This window comes from Taudactylus pleione, unplaced genomic scaffold (genome assembly GCF_031769625.1).
Source record: "Taudactylus pleione unplaced genomic scaffold, aTauple2 ptg000184l, whole genome shotgun sequence".
Lineage (NCBI taxonomy): Eukaryota > Metazoa > Chordata > Amphibia > Anura > Myobatrachidae > Taudactylus > Taudactylus pleione.
Window position 1 is genome coordinate 11,218,338 of NW_028284586.1, and position 19,110 is coordinate 11,237,447.

At 44.0% G+C, this 19,110-nt stretch overlaps 1 protein-coding gene across 1 annotated transcript in view; it reads left to right on the top strand.

Annotated features, from left to right (window-relative positions):
* Nucleotides 1-13,233, top strand: part of LOC148519742 (uncharacterized) — a 71,707-nt gene extending 58,474 nt beyond the window's left edge. The window contains exon 5 of the mRNA XM_088476229.1: nt 12,400-13,233. Within this exon, the coding sequence (XP_088332355.1) occupies nt 12,400-12,683 (284 nt within the window). The 3' untranslated portion in view covers nt 12,684-13,233. The remainder of the gene's footprint in view (nt 1-12,399) is intronic.
* Nucleotides 13,234-19,110: the final 5,877 nt, after the last annotated feature.

Genomic DNA, 19,110 nt, shown 5'->3' on the forward strand with positions numbered 1-19,110 from the left:
CATAAATAGTTAGATCCAACCAAAAAATTGATCTCCAGTTGGCTATACGTCAGAGTAAGATGAACATTCATATTATTAATATTTAGAGATGAAAAAAAGTTGACAAGACTAAATAGCCCACAAGCTGATCACTTAAAAAAAATAGTTTAAAAATAAAAACTTACCTGCATCCAGGGACCGGTGATTGGGGCTCCGGTGAGGTCCTCTGGGGCTCCAGTCAGCTGGTCTCCAGGCTCCTGCACTGTGACCCTGGTCAGCTGCTGCATAGAGCAGCTGATCAGGGTCATAGTGCAGGAGCCTGGAGACCAGCTGACCGGAGTCCAGGAGAGAGGGCCTCACAGGAGCACCGATCACCAGGCAGGTAAGTACTTGCTAGGGAGGGTTGATAGAGGGGGTGGGGGGCGGCCTTGGGGGTAGTGGTAGCTGGCTGCGGCACATGCACAGACATAAACTCACTGTATTTTTTTGTGAAAAGTATGTGGAGTGGATTCGCAGCAACAGAGATTTAACACAAGCAATCTTGGACGAATTTATCCCTGTAAAGCCACATTTGAGATGTGGAGTGTGATAAATATTAGAGATGTGCGCCGACCCCGTGTTTTGGTTTTGGATCTGTATCTCCTTGTTTTTTGGATCTGGATTGCTTTTTCCAAAACCGCCCCTTGCGTGTTTTTTTTTTTTTTGGATCTGTATTTTCTATCAAAAAAGCTAAGCGGCAGCAGTGGGTGGCACAAACACGTGGCAGTTCAACTTCCAACATGGCACATCAGGAAACAATTGTTTTTATTATTCAAGAGGCCTCAGGGAGTTGGAGTATGTATGTAGTTGAAGGCAGGGACAGGAAGGGTTGAGTGGTAGTAAATTTAAATTAATTTTTTCTTTCTAAAGTAAATTTATGAGGGAGGAGGGAGAAGGGGAGGGGAGGCATTTACAAAAAATATTTTACTCATTCACATTAGTCCTTGCCCCAGAAGAATCCTTGAGCGCCATGCCTGCTGTTGCTGGGAGTGGATTTTCATCCCAGAAGGGGACCCGGAAGACTACTAGTAGTGCTTTACAAAACAATTGACTGTTAAATAATCCTTTGCAAAGATTCCACTTGAAAAGAATTTCCCAACCTGTACAGCAACATAAAAAAAACATAGTGGCCTCCAAACTGCCGTTGTACCCACTGTCCACTTAACCAGCACAGATATGTGGACATGCGGAACACAGCAAATGCAAGATTTAAGATATAAGGTTTAAGTCTTACGATGTGTCTTTCTTGAGAATCCTTGAGCGCCATACTTGCTTCTGCTGCTGGGAGTGGATTTTCATCCCAGAAGGGATGAAGACTTTGTTTCTTTCTTTGCAACAGACACAGTTTTGAAGAGATGTAAAGAGCTGCTGATAATCAAATTGTCAGCTCAAGTGGCACATGATGCAACGATGGCTCCTCCTTCAGTTTCTCCAGCAAGTGCATCTGCCGAGAAAAAACTAAATTATCAAAACACCCACTAGTTATGCAGAGGAGTCAACACAACCAAGTTTTAACTTTTGACATCTGGTCAAGTCAGAATTGCCTACAATTAATGAGACCTCTACCGTGACTCCATCTGATATGGTCACCATTCAAAGAATGGTTGAGGACTATTTAAAAAATTTTAATGATAGCATTCAAATAGGCGTTTGACTACTGGCAGGAAAAAAGGTAATTTGGAGGCCCTTGCCCAAACTGACTTTGCTTTACTTTGTCACTTTTAGCGTCCTGGATTCCCCTACTGAGGGGCTGGAAGTTGTGGTCCCGGGTCAATGGAGCAAGGGGCCTGGATGTTTAGTCTCCTCGTCCATAAGCATCGGATGTTGGCGAGACCTGACCTAGGGTGTGGAGTCTAACCTGCCGGGAGGTGTTCACCAGTGACCCCTCTAAGTGGGATATGGGTTTCAGCTGCACCCGGCAAGCAGGTTGCGGTCCCCAGGTCAGGGATCCGATGCGAATGGGAATAGAGAAAGAAACACCACTTGGCCCACTCTCAATATAATCTCTGTACTATTAGTACAGAGAAGCACAACAATAGAGATGTTTCCTGAAGAGGTGCTGTGGCAGACCAGAGGGAGACAATCCACTGAGGAGTAGGTTGTGCAGCTAGTACTGGAGGGAAGTGAGGATATGCTGCAGTCACTGAAGGAGAGTGGTCATTTCACCAATTTGGATGACGTGGTGTCTAAGCACTGATGCACGAGGATATGACACTGGTAAATTACTCACACAGGCAAAGGCATATGAATTAGCACACACAGGCAAAGTGTACTGTAGCACTTCTGTACAAGGATACGGCTTTTATAAATAGCAAACAGGCAAGGATGTACTATCACACTGCTGCACAAGGATATTGCACTTTGTAAATAATACACTGGCAAAGGCACTAGAATGCAGCACACACAGGCAATATGTTATATCACACTGCTGCACAAGGATATTGCACTTTGTAAATAATACACTGGCAAAGGCACTAGAATGCAGCACACACAGGCAATATGTTTTATCACACTGCTGCACAAGGATATGGCACTTTGTAAATAATATGCTGGCAAAGGCACTTGAATCGGCACACACAGGCAATATGTTCTATCACACTGCTGCACAAGGATATGGCACTTTGTAAATAATACGCTGGCAAAGGCACTTGAATCGGCACACACAGGCAATATGTTCTATCACACTGCTGCACAGGGATATGGCACTTTGTAAATAATATACTGGCAAAGGCACTTTGTAAATAATACACAGGACTCAGTACAAAGCAGCTGTACAGAGCATATACTGGAAAAACCACTGTGAAGAGTCTCTGGAAGATTGCATGTGAAGCCTGGACGAAGCAACAGCAAACAGCAACCATCTGGGAATAACGAAATTGATTAGGCAATTAGCTGTTCACCTGGAGTCCTGTTTATACCCCCAGGTAACTGTCTATTGGTTGAGCAAGTCAGCTGAAAATTGACACAGCTACCACTGGATAAGGGTCTATCAGATAATTCTGACAGTACCCCCTCCTTTTAGGGTGGACTCAGGACACCAATAAAGGTTCGGCTGGAACTTCCCAGATAAACACGAACATCAGCTATCCACCACAAAAAGTGAATATCTTCCAGATAATATCTAAAAACTCAAACCTCAAGATGCGAGGAAGCTTTAAAAACCAGTGAAAAAAATTACAAATGGGATTTAGAATCAATTGTCACAGAAAGGTTGGTCCAAATATAAAGAACACAAGGAATTCATCGATTTTTCTTTCTTCTACTGGATCGTTTAGGACCATTCGAAGGAGGAGAAGACTCCGTCTGAGGAAAAACCTTAATGGTATCTACTGAAAACAGTATTTAATCATGATCAGGGTCGTAATCAGAATCTGTGTTGTAATTTAACATCCGAATCGAACGCTTGTTCTTTGAATGAAAAATTTCCAGAGGTTCACTATTAAAAACGGAAGCAGAGGATCCAATACATATCGTAGGCACCAAAGGACCAGAAGGGTGAGAAGAACTAAGATGAACACAACCCACCATTATAGGTACAATCTCATTCTCAATGTCTTGATCAAGCCGAGGTTGAACTTGCTTACAACTAATGTGAGATGGAGACGAGGAAGTGACATTTTTCTTTGAGGCTTGTACGTCCTTACTATGCAGATTCTTTTCCGCTTGTTTTTTTTTGGGATAAGATGAAATGGAGGACTGAGAAATAGCTGTATTCTTGGTGGAATCAGTAAGATGCTTGGAAAGAATATTAGAAGGAGACCCTCCATTGGGAAGGGTGTTCAAAGGTGGATTCCCTGAAGACTGTTGAGCACATGGGCCAAATTTCTTAAGTACAGCATCACTAAAGGCCACAAGAACTGGGTCATTGGATTCAATTAGCGATTAGCCCATTCCAACGCTTCTTCCCTAATAGTCAGGAATAAATATTTAACTATGTTGTAGGGAGTAATTCCAGAGGAAGGATCAGACTCCATGATGGTAAGATATCAGTTAACCAGTGCAAAATATTGAGCTACAAATCCATCAAAGTAGTCAAATGATGGAACAGCTGATGAGTTCTGTGAAATTAAAGCTTGCTTCTCTGGAGATAATACAGATGGAATGATGAATACATTGTCAACTTGGATGGATAGATCACTGGAAGTTGCCTCCTGAGGCTTACTACTGGAAACTTTCTCCTGGGAAATGGCACTTGGAACCTCCTCCTGGGGTATAACAACTGAAGACCTCTCCTGAAGAACAACACTTGGAAACCTCACCTGGGGCATAACACTTGAAAACCCCTGCTGGGGTGCGAGATTTGAAATCCCCTGCTGGGGTGCGAGACTTGAAACCCCTTCTTGGGGTGAGAAACTTGAAACAGAGACCCCCACCTGGGGTACAGGACTTGAAACCCCCTGCTTGGATGTGAAACTTGAAACCTCCTGCTGGGGTGCGAGACTTGAAACCCCTTCTTGAGGTTAGAAACTTGAAACAGAGGCCCCCTCCTGGGGTACGGGACTTGAAACCCCCTCCTGGGGTGCAAGACTTGAAACACCCTCCTGGGGTGCAAGACTTGAAACCCCTTTCTTGGGGTGAGAAACTTGAAACAGAGACCCCCTCCTGGGGTACAGGACTTGAAACCCCCTCCTGGGGTCCAAGACTTGAAACCACCTCCTGAGGTCCGAGACTTGAAACCCCCTCCTGGGGTGCGAGACTTGAAACCCCCTGCTGGGGTCCAAAACTTGAAACCCCCTCCCATGGTAAAACACTTTTAAAAAATGGTCAGAGTTCCCACAGTACAAACACAGAAAAAACTCCCTGTGCCGCTGGTGTTCAGCCACAGAAAGCTTAGGACATGGGAAACTCCAATGTTTTACTTTATTCGGCGCAGAGGAAGATTTAGGAGAATCAGAGGTAACACCAAAAAACTTAGGAATAAACTGAAAATTTTGTGAGGGAATCTTGTACTCACTCCAATAATGGCTGGAAGGTAGTCAGATGTCCGGACTCGAAAATGCTACAAAACGGGGGGGGGGGGGGACTTTGGAAGAGATGATACACGTGGAGGATTCTCAAAGGACATTGCAGAAGAATTTGGATTTGTTGACGATAGAGTTAACTTAATGGTAGTTAATTGACTTGTAAGTGCCTGGATACTTTGTGCCAGAAGTTTTTTTACTGCTTCCTGACTTTCCATATGGGAGGCAAGATCTTGAATACCCTCAATACCCAGAGGACCCACGACTTCCATATTTGGCCTGATCAAACTTTCACGTTTAGCGTCCTGGAGTCCCCTACTAAGGGGCTGGAAGTTGTGGTCCCGGGTCAATGAGCGAGAGGCCTGGATGTTCAGTTTCCTCATCCACAAGCATCGGATGTTGGTGAGACCTGACCTAGGGTGCAGAGTCTAACCTGGCGGGAGGTGTTCACCGGTGACCCCTCCAAGCGGGATATAGGTTTCAGCTGCACCCGGCAAGCAGTTTGCGGTCCCCAGGTCAGGGATCCGATGCGAATGGGAATAGAGAAAGAGACACCACTTTGGCCCACCAGCAATATTATCTCTGTACCACTAGTACAGAGAAGCACAACAATAGAGATGTTTCCTGAAGAGGTGCTGTGGCAGACCAGAGGGAGAGAATCCACTGAGGAGTAGCTTCAGGGCCGGATTATAGGAGGGGCGAATGGGGCAATAATCTAGGGGCCCCCACACCTTGGGGGCCCCCACACTGACGAAAATAATGACTGGAACTTGGCCACCCAACCTGGCCGGGTTCCGGTCCTGGCAGCATCACAGCAGTCCACTGCCTCAGGCTCTGATTCACCCGACAATGTCTGTCTATGGAAGCCCCGTCCCCTTGTTGACAATGCCGTGATTCGCGGGTGCACAGGTAGGGGGCGGGGCTTAATGCAGTGAAGTGCCTACCCCATCAGGAGGCTGATGGGTTGCCTACTGCAATAGAAAAGAAAGAAGTCACATACCCTCCGCTTAATACAGAATTTCCATCAGGGTGTGTCCCTTCAACAATTTCCAATCACTTTGATTGTTATATACACGTGTAGTAGTCCTTAGAAATGAATCCTCTCATAGGACGTAGTTGTATTCAAAACAAAATAAAAGGGTGCATATAGTGAAGCACAATTTAATATACAAAGAATATATAAAATATCAAAAAACAATATAGCAGCATTCATCCCTTACACAGGGTGTCCCACAGAGGCATATGGAATTGCAATTACCAAGAGGCAGAGAGAGCTGTCAACAAACAGTTCTCAATGAGTATGTGATGTTAGCCAGTGTAAATCCCGGGTATCCTGCTGGGCACTGCTCACCTCCCCGACCATCCGGCTCTGCAAGATCTCTGTCAATACGTGGTATCCCCGTCACCACCAATGTGTTTCGACCCTTAATTCTGGGGTCTTTTTCAAGGTGAAGATCCAATAGTGAATGCTGCTCAAGGCTCTCATCAGTCCTTAAATACCGGCTCAGCAAGCAAATGGTGCCAATCACCGTGGGGAGGGACTTTTATACAAACCGAATCCCGCAAGAATCCGACAGCGGGATGATGACATTTTGCCTCGCTTTGAGATCCGAGTCAGGCGGAGCTGTCGCTCCAGGTCTCGCACCAAAGGGGGCATGCTGTCGATGGTGAGTGACAGCACGCCCCCTTTGGTGGGTGTGCCGGGGGCGTGGCTGCCTGACGGAGGCATTCCCATGGGAACGCCTACCGTCTGGGTTCGGCCCCACTGACATCACTAGTGATGTCAGTGGGAGTGATTTTGGCTCTGATAGAGCCAAAATAACTCCAGGGCTTGCGGCAGTGAGACCATACTGCAGGGTCTCGCCGCAAGCCCAATTGTCGCGATGGTCTTGACCATCGCGACCATCATCATGGACGCTCGCATAAGCTGTGGGTGGTAACCCACAGCTATGCGAGCATCCAAAAGGCCGCTCCAAATGTAACTAGGACGGCCCTGATTCAGAGCGAGCGCTCTTGTCAGAGCGTCCGGCTCTGAATCAGAGCCTGTGTTTCCACTAAAAGTATCACAATATTTTTTTACAAATACACTGTGTTTCCACTAAAAGTGTCACAATATTTTTTACAAATACACTGTGTTTCCACTAAAAGTGTCACAATATTTTTTATGAATACACTGCATTTTCCACTTACAGTGTCACAATATTTTTTATGAATACACTGCGTTTCCACCAAGTGTCAATATATTTTACGAATACACTGCGATTTCCACTAACAGTGTGACAATATTTTTTACAAATACACTACATTTTCCACTAAGTGTGTCACAATGTTTTTTACGAATACACTGCATTTTCCACTTACAGTGTCACCATATTAAGAATACACTGCGTTTCCACTAACAGTGTCACAATATTTTTTATGAATATATTACATTTCCACTTACAGTGTCTCAATATTTATTATACATTGTGCTACCACTTACAGTGTCACAAACAATACATGTATGAATATTACACTACAGTCTGACAGTCAGCGTAACAGTAAAATAATAATAATAATATAGTTCACTGGGGTACTGGGCCGCCATCAGGGGGGGACAGCCAGCACTCCTGTACCGGGCCCGGACAGCTGAGGGGCCCCTACGTTGGCAAGCAGAGTAAATTGCTAATTTATTACCCTCATACAGGACAGCTGAGGCTGCTAAGTGCTGGCGGGAGAGTTCTATGAATGAGTCATCACTCACAGCTCAGCAGTGTGTGATGACTCATTCATTAATGAACTCTCCGGGCAGCGCTGCATGATCAGTGTCCTGCTTCTGTTACTGTGATCAGGAGCAGCTGCAGGAGGACCAGCTTATATAATAAAGGTAGGAGCACTGGGTCCCCTCTCAGGACCCTATCAAATTAGTTACTTCAATCACCTCTGCCTCCATAGTTGCTCCACCCTCAGCTCTCCTCCCCCTGCTCTCATTGGCCAGATATTGTGTGCACTGCACTGAGGAAGGAAATGTGAGAGAGCAGCTGCTGTGCACACACAGAGGTAGCTCTGCCCCATCCCTCCCTCCTATACAATCTTCCCCATTGCCCCCTGTACTATACCTATCTGCCCCATCCCTCCCTCCTATACAATCTGTCCCCTGTACTATTTCTGAATCCTGCTCTGTCCCCCTCCCCTTCCTATACAATCTGCCCCATTGTCCCCTGTACTATGCCTAAATCCTGCCTCTGCCCTCCCCTCCCCATCCTATACAATCTGTCCCCTGTACTATTTCTGAATCCTGCTCTGTCCCCCTCCCCTTCCTATACAATCTGCCCCATTGTCCCCTGTACTATGCCTAAATCCTGCCTCTGCCCTCCCCTCCCCCTCCTATACAATCTATCCCCTGTACTATTTCTGAATCCTGCTCTGTCCCCCTCCTATACAATCTGCCCCACTGTCCCCTGTGATATTCATGAATCCTGCTTCTGTCTCCCCCCTCCCCAAATTTCTATCTCTGTACTCTCCCCATATGTGCCCATATCTGTGCCCCAGTTCCCTCATAGCTGTGCCTTTGCCCCCTCTCCATCTCTGCCTCTGCCCGCTTCCCATTTTTGACTCTGCTCCTATCCCATCTGTGTCCTTTACTTAAGTGTGCCTCTCTCTATTTGCACCTCTGCCCCCTTGCCATGTCAGTGCTGGGCCTGATTCAGACCCTGTCACTAAGGAGCGATCACTCACTGCCGGGCGATTGTTGCTCAATGCGCATGCGTCTAATTCGCAGTGCACGTGCGCAAGCCAGTCTCTGCGATGGGAAATTGTGCGTTCGTAGCACACAGACTGCCCGCTACTTTGAGTGACGGATAGCGCCATTTGTGGGTGGTAACAGGAGAAGGTGCTTGTAACGGGGGAGTGTTGTTGCGAACGCAGGCGTGTCAGGCCAACAAAACGCAGTTTAAAGGGTGTGCATAATTAGCAAAGTAGCATCATTGTACAGGTCACCTCCATGTATTTCAGCCAGGGCTCATCGCAGTACTTACGGCGGGGTAAGTCTACCTTAAGGGCTGCGATCAGCACCGATGGCTCTTGATGTTACCGATTCATCCAACAATCCCAGGAGATGACTTTTGTTGCGAGGTGGCGTCTTAACACACTTGCGAGCGCTCAGTGCCGTAGCCCGCTAAGACATAGAGGGCGTCCTTACGCGACGCAGTGCGATCACATAATTTAAATATCCGGCCCTTTTTTTTGCAACGAACGAGCGCATCTTGAGAGCGGGTCTGAATGAGGTCCAGTGTTCCATACCACATTCAGTAATTGAACCTCCGGATAGCAGGTTAGTACAGTTCTGTTGTAAATCATTAGGCTTTTCTCAATTTAAGAAACAAAAAATCTGTTTATTCTTTTTTAATATTTAAAGGAAAAAAAAATTAAAAATATATATATATATTCCAGATACCAGAGCTCAACCCCACCCCTTTGCGTCCACCAGACCTTTGGGGGGAAGAACAAAGGGGGTGGGGGGGCCCTGCCTTTTTCATTTGTACCGGGCCCCACGATTTCTGATGGCAGCCCTGCTGGGGTATAGCACAAATAATATATATATTTTTTTATTAATTATATAATTATTATTAGCTTTTATTTTTTTTTACACTGGGCACACTTTGATGGACAGAGCATACCTGGTTGGACACAGCAGCCCCTGCACCTGGATGTACACAGAAACCCCTGGATGGACACAGCAGCTCCTGCCCTGGATGGACACAGCAGCGCCGGGATGGATACAGCAGCCCCTGCCCTGGATGGACACAACAACCCCTGGATGGACACAACAACCCCTGGATAGACACAGCAGCCTCTGGATGGACACAGCAGCTCCTGCCCCTGGATGGACACAGCAACCCCTGGATGGAAAAAGCAGCCCCTTGATGAACTCAGCAGCTCCTGCCCTAGATGGACACCAACAACCCCTAAATGGACACAGCAGCCCCCACATAGACACAGCAGCCACTGCCCCTGGATGGACACAGCAACCCCTGGATGGACACAGCAGACCCTGGATGGACAGAGAAGCCCCTGCCCTTGATGGACACAGCAACTCCTGGATGGATACAGAAGCCCCTGCCCATGATGGACACAGCAGCCCCTGGATGGACACAGCAGCCCCTCTTAGATGAAGCATAGCCCTGACAGTATGGGACTCAGCAAGCAAATGGTGCCAATCACCGTGGGGAGGGACTTTTATACAAACCGAATCCCGCAAGAATCCGACAGCGGGATGATGACATTTTGCCTCGCTTTGAGATCCGAGTCAGGCGGAAAAACCCGAAATATGCCCCATAATAACCAAACAGGACATGTAAAACATATTTATAAAAACTACTGGTACCAAACTAGTAAAACTACAGGCAATATAATATTGTGTCTTATTTTAAAAAGGTACATAAACACACTGGGTAACCTGTAGCAGCTGCTACTCCCGCCCTCTCCCTCCCTCTCTCTTACCTAACTGGAGGTCATGGATGGTCTGGGGCTGTGCTTTAAAGCAATAGGCTGCACAGCCCCTGCACCACACAGAGGAGGAAGTGTAATGTGCTGTGTTTTAACGTAAAGACCACACATTACATCTCCTCCTCCATTCATTGCGGGGGCCGTGCAGCATATTGCTATGAACCACAGCCCCTTTACACCAGAGGCCGCTGCTCCATTCAAATGTTTGGGGGGGGCAAGCCGTTTCCTCCCCCCCCCGTTCTGATGCAGGTGGTCTTAGTGCTGTAATTGGGCTAAGATTTTGCCCATGCTACCTAACATGCGCAAATGTGACCTTGAGAATGAGGTTTCACCCTGGTTCAACTACTCATGATCTACTGTAAGATGCCAGAGTTTCAGTACAATGTAATCCTCTATACATAAATACAACTGGTGCATTAATTTTGTAATACCCTGCTATGCAAGATATTAAACCTGACACTGTGCATCACTTCTGCACTGCATGTGCATGTCATATCCATATCGGCAACTTTTGCAGCTGGTCAAGATGACAGGAGCGGATCATGTGAGTAGTGTCAGATGGCAGGAAAGTGACAGTTTGAAGCTGGTGGCAGTTAGTTGGGGCTGAGCGAAGCTGTGAAGTGGCACTGAGGACGGTTTTTTGGAGAGGTACCTCAGGTGGAGGGATCTATGTCCAATGGTGCTAATGTCAGGTCTGCAGAGATCAGGACTTTGATACAGGCAGCTGATCTGAGGGACAATAGAGCTGCCGAGGAACAGAGGGCTGAGGCTCACCCAAAGTCTGAGATGGGAGTCACCAGAGGATGGATCACAGGAGCCGCTCCCCTAAGCAGGGATAAGCCAGATGATTTGAATAACGCTGATAAGGTCGGTAATCACCCTGTACATGTGACACATTACCCTACACACCTTGGCTAGGACAAGAAATGAGGTGTCTGCAGCACAAATCGGCTCCCTCTTCATTCTACAGACTGATTGCTCAAATCTCTGCTCAGGACACTTGAGACTTGAGTTGCCCCATCCATACAGTGCAGTGACCCAGCGACTGGCAGCGGGAGAAGGCTTTAGTTTACAAGCAAAGTTTTCACCTCAATATTAAAATTGAATAGTGAAACAACTTTATCCCAACAGTGACTTTGTTTCAATAAGGAACTGCGGCAACTTATGAATGACAACTAGTTATAAAGCATGTGACAATAACAAAATGTGAATGATACTAAAGTATGTGCACCACCGCATCAGCTATTTAGTTGCAGCTAATAGGACTGTTGTGATAAATGGTGATCTGGACTTTCAAGACAGAATATAACCTTACAAGGACCTAAACAAAATATATTGCCAGTATTGTTTTACATGTGCTATAAAGTGTAACTAATATAGTGAGTAAGTAAAGGTAAAAAAGAGCAGTTATAAAAGTTAGTAGCCAAGAATATAAAAACTAATAGATAGTAGTGTAGTTAAATATTTTATACATTGTACTGCAGAATTGTGGAGGTAGTTTTTATGTTTGGGTAATACATGTATATTTGTATAACTGAAATTCGATATTTAAAAAGAAAGGTAACCCAGTATTGCAGTCCCGGACTGGAGTTGAATAAAATTTTCTTTTTGTTCATAACAAATGTCAGTCACTGAGCTTGGAGTAATGGTGGGGTCCTTGCCTCCCTGCCAGGGTGTGGCCTGAGCTAAGAGTTGCCACGGAAGGAAGAAGTGAGGAGGTGTCTCCACTACAGAGGTAACTCCAGCTTACACCCGCTTCACACCATTAATTATCCTCACCTTGGCGGGGTATCACAATTTAGCACTTTCAAAGACAAGACGTCTATGTTACTAAATATTTAAATTTAATAGGATGTTTGTTTTCATTTGTTAATTCCATTAAAGTAAAAACTATTTTGTTTTAATGATCCCTCTTGTCCTAATCTTCTTACAGGAATTTTTCCCATTGTGGTCCTCACTAATTATAAAGACCAAAATATTACCACAATATGCAAAGACATTGGAGCCCAGCACATCATCGCTCTTGATAATTACACCACTTCAAATCCTTCCCGGAATCTGGATACCGATACAAGAGTCCAGAGATTCCTCTACACCTGCCTCCAGGAGGCTGATCGGGGGATTCAAAAGAAGCAGAACCTGGACCTACAGTTGGAGGTTATAAAACAGTCTGTAAGTCAGATTCAATCGGAGATGATGAGACAGAAAGATACATAAAAGAATATGAAGCTGTTGTTTTAAAATTTGTAAAACATGACTTCCTCCAGCGCTAAACCAAACCTGTTCCAGCATCCTTTTAGTTTTGGTCAATAGGAAGAGTTCTTAGAAATATGTGGATGTTGTTAAACTCTCTCCTGTTATTTTCTTGTATTCTACAACCTGGTGCTACAATAATTTATAAACAGCAAAACTAACATCCACCTTGTACCCATAGCCTATATTGCTTGAAGACAAATCCAATACTCATGAGCAAGCAGACTAGTAAATCACAACTAAATCAGTGAGGCATGAGCCCCTTTGTAGTATCACTGATGGCCACTTATGTGCCTTCTGCTACAGTGATGTCACAGATATCTAATGAATTGGTGGAAGTGGAGGAAGAAAGGCATTGGCCGGCCCTGTCAGGGGTTCTAAAGAAGAAGTCAATAATGGGAGTAGCTTCCCCAGGTAAATATCCAAACATCCATATGGCCCTGTCTCTATAACTGACACCAGTATGGCTGTCAATTATCAATTACCTTAATATGACTGTAGGCAATGATATTCTAGATATTTTTTAATATTTTTTTCTATATTCTGTCCCTACCAATCACACTCTAAAAAATGTCATACATATAATTGTATAAATGCAAGCAGTACTAATTGTTCAGTCAACACTCCATTATATATATTATATAATATTTTATAGACAATTATAAGATCAATTGAGTATTTTATCATTTGATTAGTTTTCTGTTCAATCAACTAAAAAATGCAACGCACTATGGCACCTCTCCCTGATTCCTTACTCCACTCTTTCCTATGAATATTAGATAAAAACAGCTATGAGCAGTCTTGTGTCCTTTCCACAAATCCAGGGAGAGAATGGAACCGTGGGCCTGAATCTAAGTCACAATGCTGATGTCGGTCACAGTTGGGGTTTTTTTCTATTGCGCATGAGTCTAGATTGTATGCGCACAAAGCCGCAGTAGCGATTAAGACGCATGGACTCAGAAGTGTATTGTAAATGTATTGAGCGTTCCTGAGCAGTGACTGGGAGGTGGCTAAGATGATGCACAGAGATAATCCATCTCTTGGCCGTGTTATGGTTGTGTCATGGAATTGTTGTGGGCGTGTTATGGGATTGTTGTGGGCGTGTTATAGGAATGTTGTTGGCGTGTTATGGGATTGTTGTGGGCGTGTTATAGGAATGTTGTGAGCGTGTTATGGGATTGTTGTGGGCGTGTTATAGGAATGTTGTGGGCATGTTATGGGATTGTTGTGGGCGTGTTATGGGAATGTTGTGGGCGTGTTATGGGATTGTTGTGGGCATGTTATGGGAATGTTGTGGGCATGTTATAGGAATGTTATGGGCGTGTTATAGGATGTCATGGGATTGTTGTGGGTATGTTATGGGAATGTTGTGGGCGTGTTATGGGAATGTTGTGGGCGTGTTATGGGATTGTTGTGGGCATGTTATAGGAATGTTATGGGTGTGTTATAGGATGTCATGGGATTGTTGTGGTTATGTTATGGGAATGTTGTGGGCGTGTTATGGGAATGTTGTGGGCGTGTTATGGGATTGTTGTGGGCGTGTTATGGGATTGTTGTGGGCATGTTATGGGAATGTTGTGGGCATGTTATAGGAATGTTATGGGCGTGTTATAGGATGTCATGGGATTGTTGTGGTTATGTTATGGGAATGTTGTGGGCGTGTTATGGGATTGTTGTGGACGTGTTATGGGAATGTTGTGGGCTTGTTATAGGATGTCATGGGACTGTTATGGGTTTGTCACTGAAGTGGTTGTGAACTCAGAGGCTTAAATGCTCACATTGGAGACCATACTCTGATCAGGGCCGTAACTAGGGTAGTGCGGCCGGTGCCATGGCTCAGGCCACCGCAGGGCTGGGGGCACTGTTCAGGCCTGTCAATTTTCCTATTTATTATCATTCTCACATGTAGCTTCCTCTTCTTTCATCCCCAGCATTTCTTTGCCTCCCCTATCTCTTCCCTGGCCCTTCCCCATGAGGCCATGGTCCTATTTTAGTGCGCTATATTATGTCCCTATTTGAAAAATGGGGAGGTGGGCGCCAAAACCTCTTTCTGGCACAGGGCACCAAAAAGTCTAGTTACTGCTCTGATTTTGATGGAATATCTGCACCTAGCATGGTGCAAGCTTCAAAGCGGGATTTCAGCATCTAAAGACGCTCAAAGTGGGTGTCTCAGTCCTTGCACAGTCAACCACACAGCTTTACACCAGGGAAGGGCTTATAGCAGTATTTAACATAATGGCACATATTCATTATCAGCTAAAGATGCAAATAGAATCAGGTCCTATGTGAGTATTTGTGTTCCGTCCATTTATCCTTTGGGTGCAGAAGGTTTCTCCATTTAAGCTCTTCCAACTTGTTGTGATGAGAGCAGCTGCAAGAAGTGCTGGCACTGGCAGCACTAAGGACAATTCTTGTCTGCCTCCTGCAGCAAGAGGACGAGTTATTGATGATGTAGATGAAGTAACATTTAGGGGTCTTTTTATCAACAGAGCCCTAATCGCACAAATAAGGAGAATTATTTATTACTGTTAGAGCATTAAAAAAAAATCAGTTATCGCCTTATTTTAACACAAGTATATACAGTACATGGTGGTAATCTGAGATGCGCTGTGATTGATAAATTACCTACTTTCCTAAATAAGTATCACGAATGGTACCGTATACATGTAGGTAGTCATTTAGCAAGCACTCTTTTTGAACAATTTTTATCTTTACAAATCATTATATGATGTTACTATGTACATATCACCATCATAAATTTGAAACCCAACAGACTTCGATATGGGTGATATGATGTATTAGCAATCGGTGACACCGAGGACAACTATTAGGCTGATGTGCTCAAGTGTACTAGTCATATGCGATTGATTATATTGCCTTTTGATATTCTATATCTGATAGTTAAAAATTGTGTGACAGACCCATAGTGAAACAAGTGTGTGCTCAGGATCTAAACCCTTGAATTTGTTTCAAAGGATACCACTTGGAATCTGTGATAATAGGATTGAAATGTGGATTATTTCCCTGTATATCTACTATGAGCAAATATGTTATTAAGAATTGCAATCTCCTTTGTTCATTAATGTACATAAAAAATGACTAAATGTTAATTAATGAGTATGCAAATCACTAATGCAACAAATATTTTCACCACAAGACAATTTGTGTAAAAATTTGTGTTTATACGGAATTACTTTTATATATCTTTTCAGATATAAAGCAGGGGTTGACAAACCAGATTGTTCTTTTTTTTTTTGTCTTTCTTACCCCTATATTTTAAAGGATCACTATATATTAAAAGTTAAATTTTAATTATAACTACATAACCTCTACTACTAAAAGAGTGCCCCAAAAAGCAATTCTTTTCCCCACTATTGGCCTATTTTGAGCATTTTATATTAATTTCCTGGGAGAACCTCCAGCTCTAATATATTGATATTGTGTGCCTGTTTTCACTTGTCATTTCAAGCTTTTTATTAAACTATGCCTCATATTACCTCATATTACCTCTTGTCCAGTGCATGATATCACACCTTTTTGGTCTTAGGTTATTGTTCAAGGTGGGCAGATTTGGTTCTATACAGGGGTGTATTTATAATGGGTGCAGTGTGTGCGCTGTACATGTGCCCCTGGGTCCCAGGGGGGGGGCACACACCACACACCCTGCACCCATATTTTCTAATACTTACCTCTCCCAGGTCCCATGTCGGGTGTCTCAGCCCTGTACAAAACACCAGAAAACGGTAGCCGCTGCCATTTTCCCGGTGTTTTACGCATGCGCTGTAAGGAAATCGCCAGGAAAATGGCACAATTTACAAGTGAGAAGGTTCCAGTAATGATCTGACAACAGGTTTTCCCAGGACTGTTCCCCACTTTTGCTAATGAACACTGAGACTCTGGAAACCTATTTTCCTAGATGCTGCCACTTCAACTGAAATAAAGGGAAGAAGATGCTACATCTCTGGAACTGCATGTGGTGTCCTGGAGGAAGAGCACAAACCTAAAGAGCCGAAATGGGTTGTTCCTTTAATATATCCTATCCCCTTGCATAGTACAAGGAGAACCTGAAGCCATGAGATGGATCACACCTCAGACCATCTTCTTTCCAGCAACAGTGCACCTCACAGCAGACTATTACAGGAGGTCTCATAGGAGCTCTATTGAAAAGTACCGGACGGAGGACTCTTAAAGTCCTTCAATACTGGGGACTGTGGTGTGATCTGCTGTCAGGTAGTTGTGGATTCCCATTAGAATATTTTACTTATGACAGGTTGTATCAAAAGTGGACAGTCCCTTTACTGGTGTCCCGGTTTTCTGTTTCCAAATATTGGAAGACCTAATGCTATTCTTACCAATCCTCCCCTCCCTACCATTGTAGCATAAAAAGCATCAAGGTTCTTTTAATGTTAGTCTAAAATTATTTAATTACAATGTCACACAACTCCAACATCATGTGGCTACACACTATGCAGATTATCATATAGACAATTGACTGGTGATATAGTGATACCCCACATTTTGCCAAGCCTCAATTTCACTGCTGCCCGATACGACCATGGTTATTTAGGCTGCATAGAGGATGCGGCTATCAAAGACTACATTCCACAAATGCACTGTTGGAGCTCAGAGAAATAGACAACTAAATGACAGTAGGAGGGAGGACAGGAGAGTCAGATGAGAGATGAAAGCAAAGGTTAAGTGACTGGTAGTGTAAAGTAAGCCAGTGAGAGGTACTAAGAGGAACCCATTAGAGCTGGGCTGAGGAGAGCCAATTGAGTTTATGCAAAAGAAAGTTCCAGATCTGCAAAGTAGAGGAAAGCTGCTAATAGAAGAAGTTGAGAAACAGAGTGAGTTTCTGCAGAGTTGCTTCAGCCACAAGAGACAACAGAAGTGGTCTGCATGGGACTTGCATTGCCACAGAGTTAAAATGTTTCAGTGGGAAGCTGTACTAATCTTCTGAAGAGGAAACTACATCCTGAGACACTTCCTCAGAATCTGGTAAGATAAAAACATTTTGTTTGTATTGTACACACCTGCACATGCTTCCTTGTGATAGACATTGCTGCATTAAGTATTACACAGTCCTGCAACACATGTTTTATAGGCCCCAACTGTGCACACAATAAACCCCTAAGTGTCCTGGGTTGCCATCATACAAGTCACCTAAGAACGGTTCCTAATCTAGTAGAATGTGCTCGACATTTCAGATATCCCGGCTTGAAAACACAGCCTTAATGCATAATAGTAGGTTTGTATGAATATTGTGTATGAATTGTACATGTGGACGAAGAGCTAGTTTATCCATATTTGTGGTATAGTTAGTATAATATACTTAGTAAGGCAATATTTTTTAGAAAACATTACTTATGTGAATGTGAGATTGCCATACTAAAAACTCTATCCTACGTTATTTGCAAATATCTTGCTAATCAATTTTTCAATTAAAGTGACCCATTGTAGTCTTTAGTTAAGGTTTTTATAAATAAAGCTAAAAATATATTTTAATGGATTTTGTTTCTCATTGTCTGTGGTTGGTTGGGGAACCCTTGCCTCTCTGATGAGGTGTGGTCTGAGTTGAGAGTTGCAGCCAAAGGAAGAAGTGAGAACATTTATACACTACAGAGATAACTTAAGTTTACACCTCACCATGCCATCTGTATTCTCACCTCTGCAGGGTATTACACTATTTCATAAATAAAATGCCCAAGTGTAATCCACATTTGTCCTACTCTTACCTTCCCTGAGAGGAGTCCTGTGACACTTCAGAGATGGTGGACTGGGTATCTGGTGTTCTGTCGTCACTCATGTTATCAAGCAGTGGGCTGGGATAAAAAACAAAATAGTACCTTACATCATGGTCTAAGAGTATATACAGTATAGGATTCTGATTTTTTATTTTAAAAAAAATATTATCTTATTCCCTTTACCTATTTTTATCATAACTGGTAAAAGTAGGAATGCACAAAGGCTGTAATAAAAAAACAATAAAAAACATAAAACTGACACATGTAACATAAAAAACAGTCCCAATGTTCCCACACTCTCATTAATAATTTACAATATGTAAGAAGCTAAAGCTTTTTTAAAGGGAAACATCCTAAAATGATAGCAGACTGGACTTTGAGGTGAAGTTCCAGTCTTTCTAACATGAGCATTGAAGTGCAATCACAAACACACAAAGCTACAGTAGTGGGATATATTACCAGGAATTGGGAAGTGAGGGGGTCATTCAGACCCGCTCGTGAGCGGCAGTACGCTCGCAAGTGGGTCGATGTTCCCCCACTGCGCATGCGCACGACGGAGGAAGCTCCGTCGAGCGCATGCGCGAGACCCGGCGAGCGACGGGCTCTCCATCGCTCTGGGTCTCGCACCAAAGGGGGCGTGCTGTCGA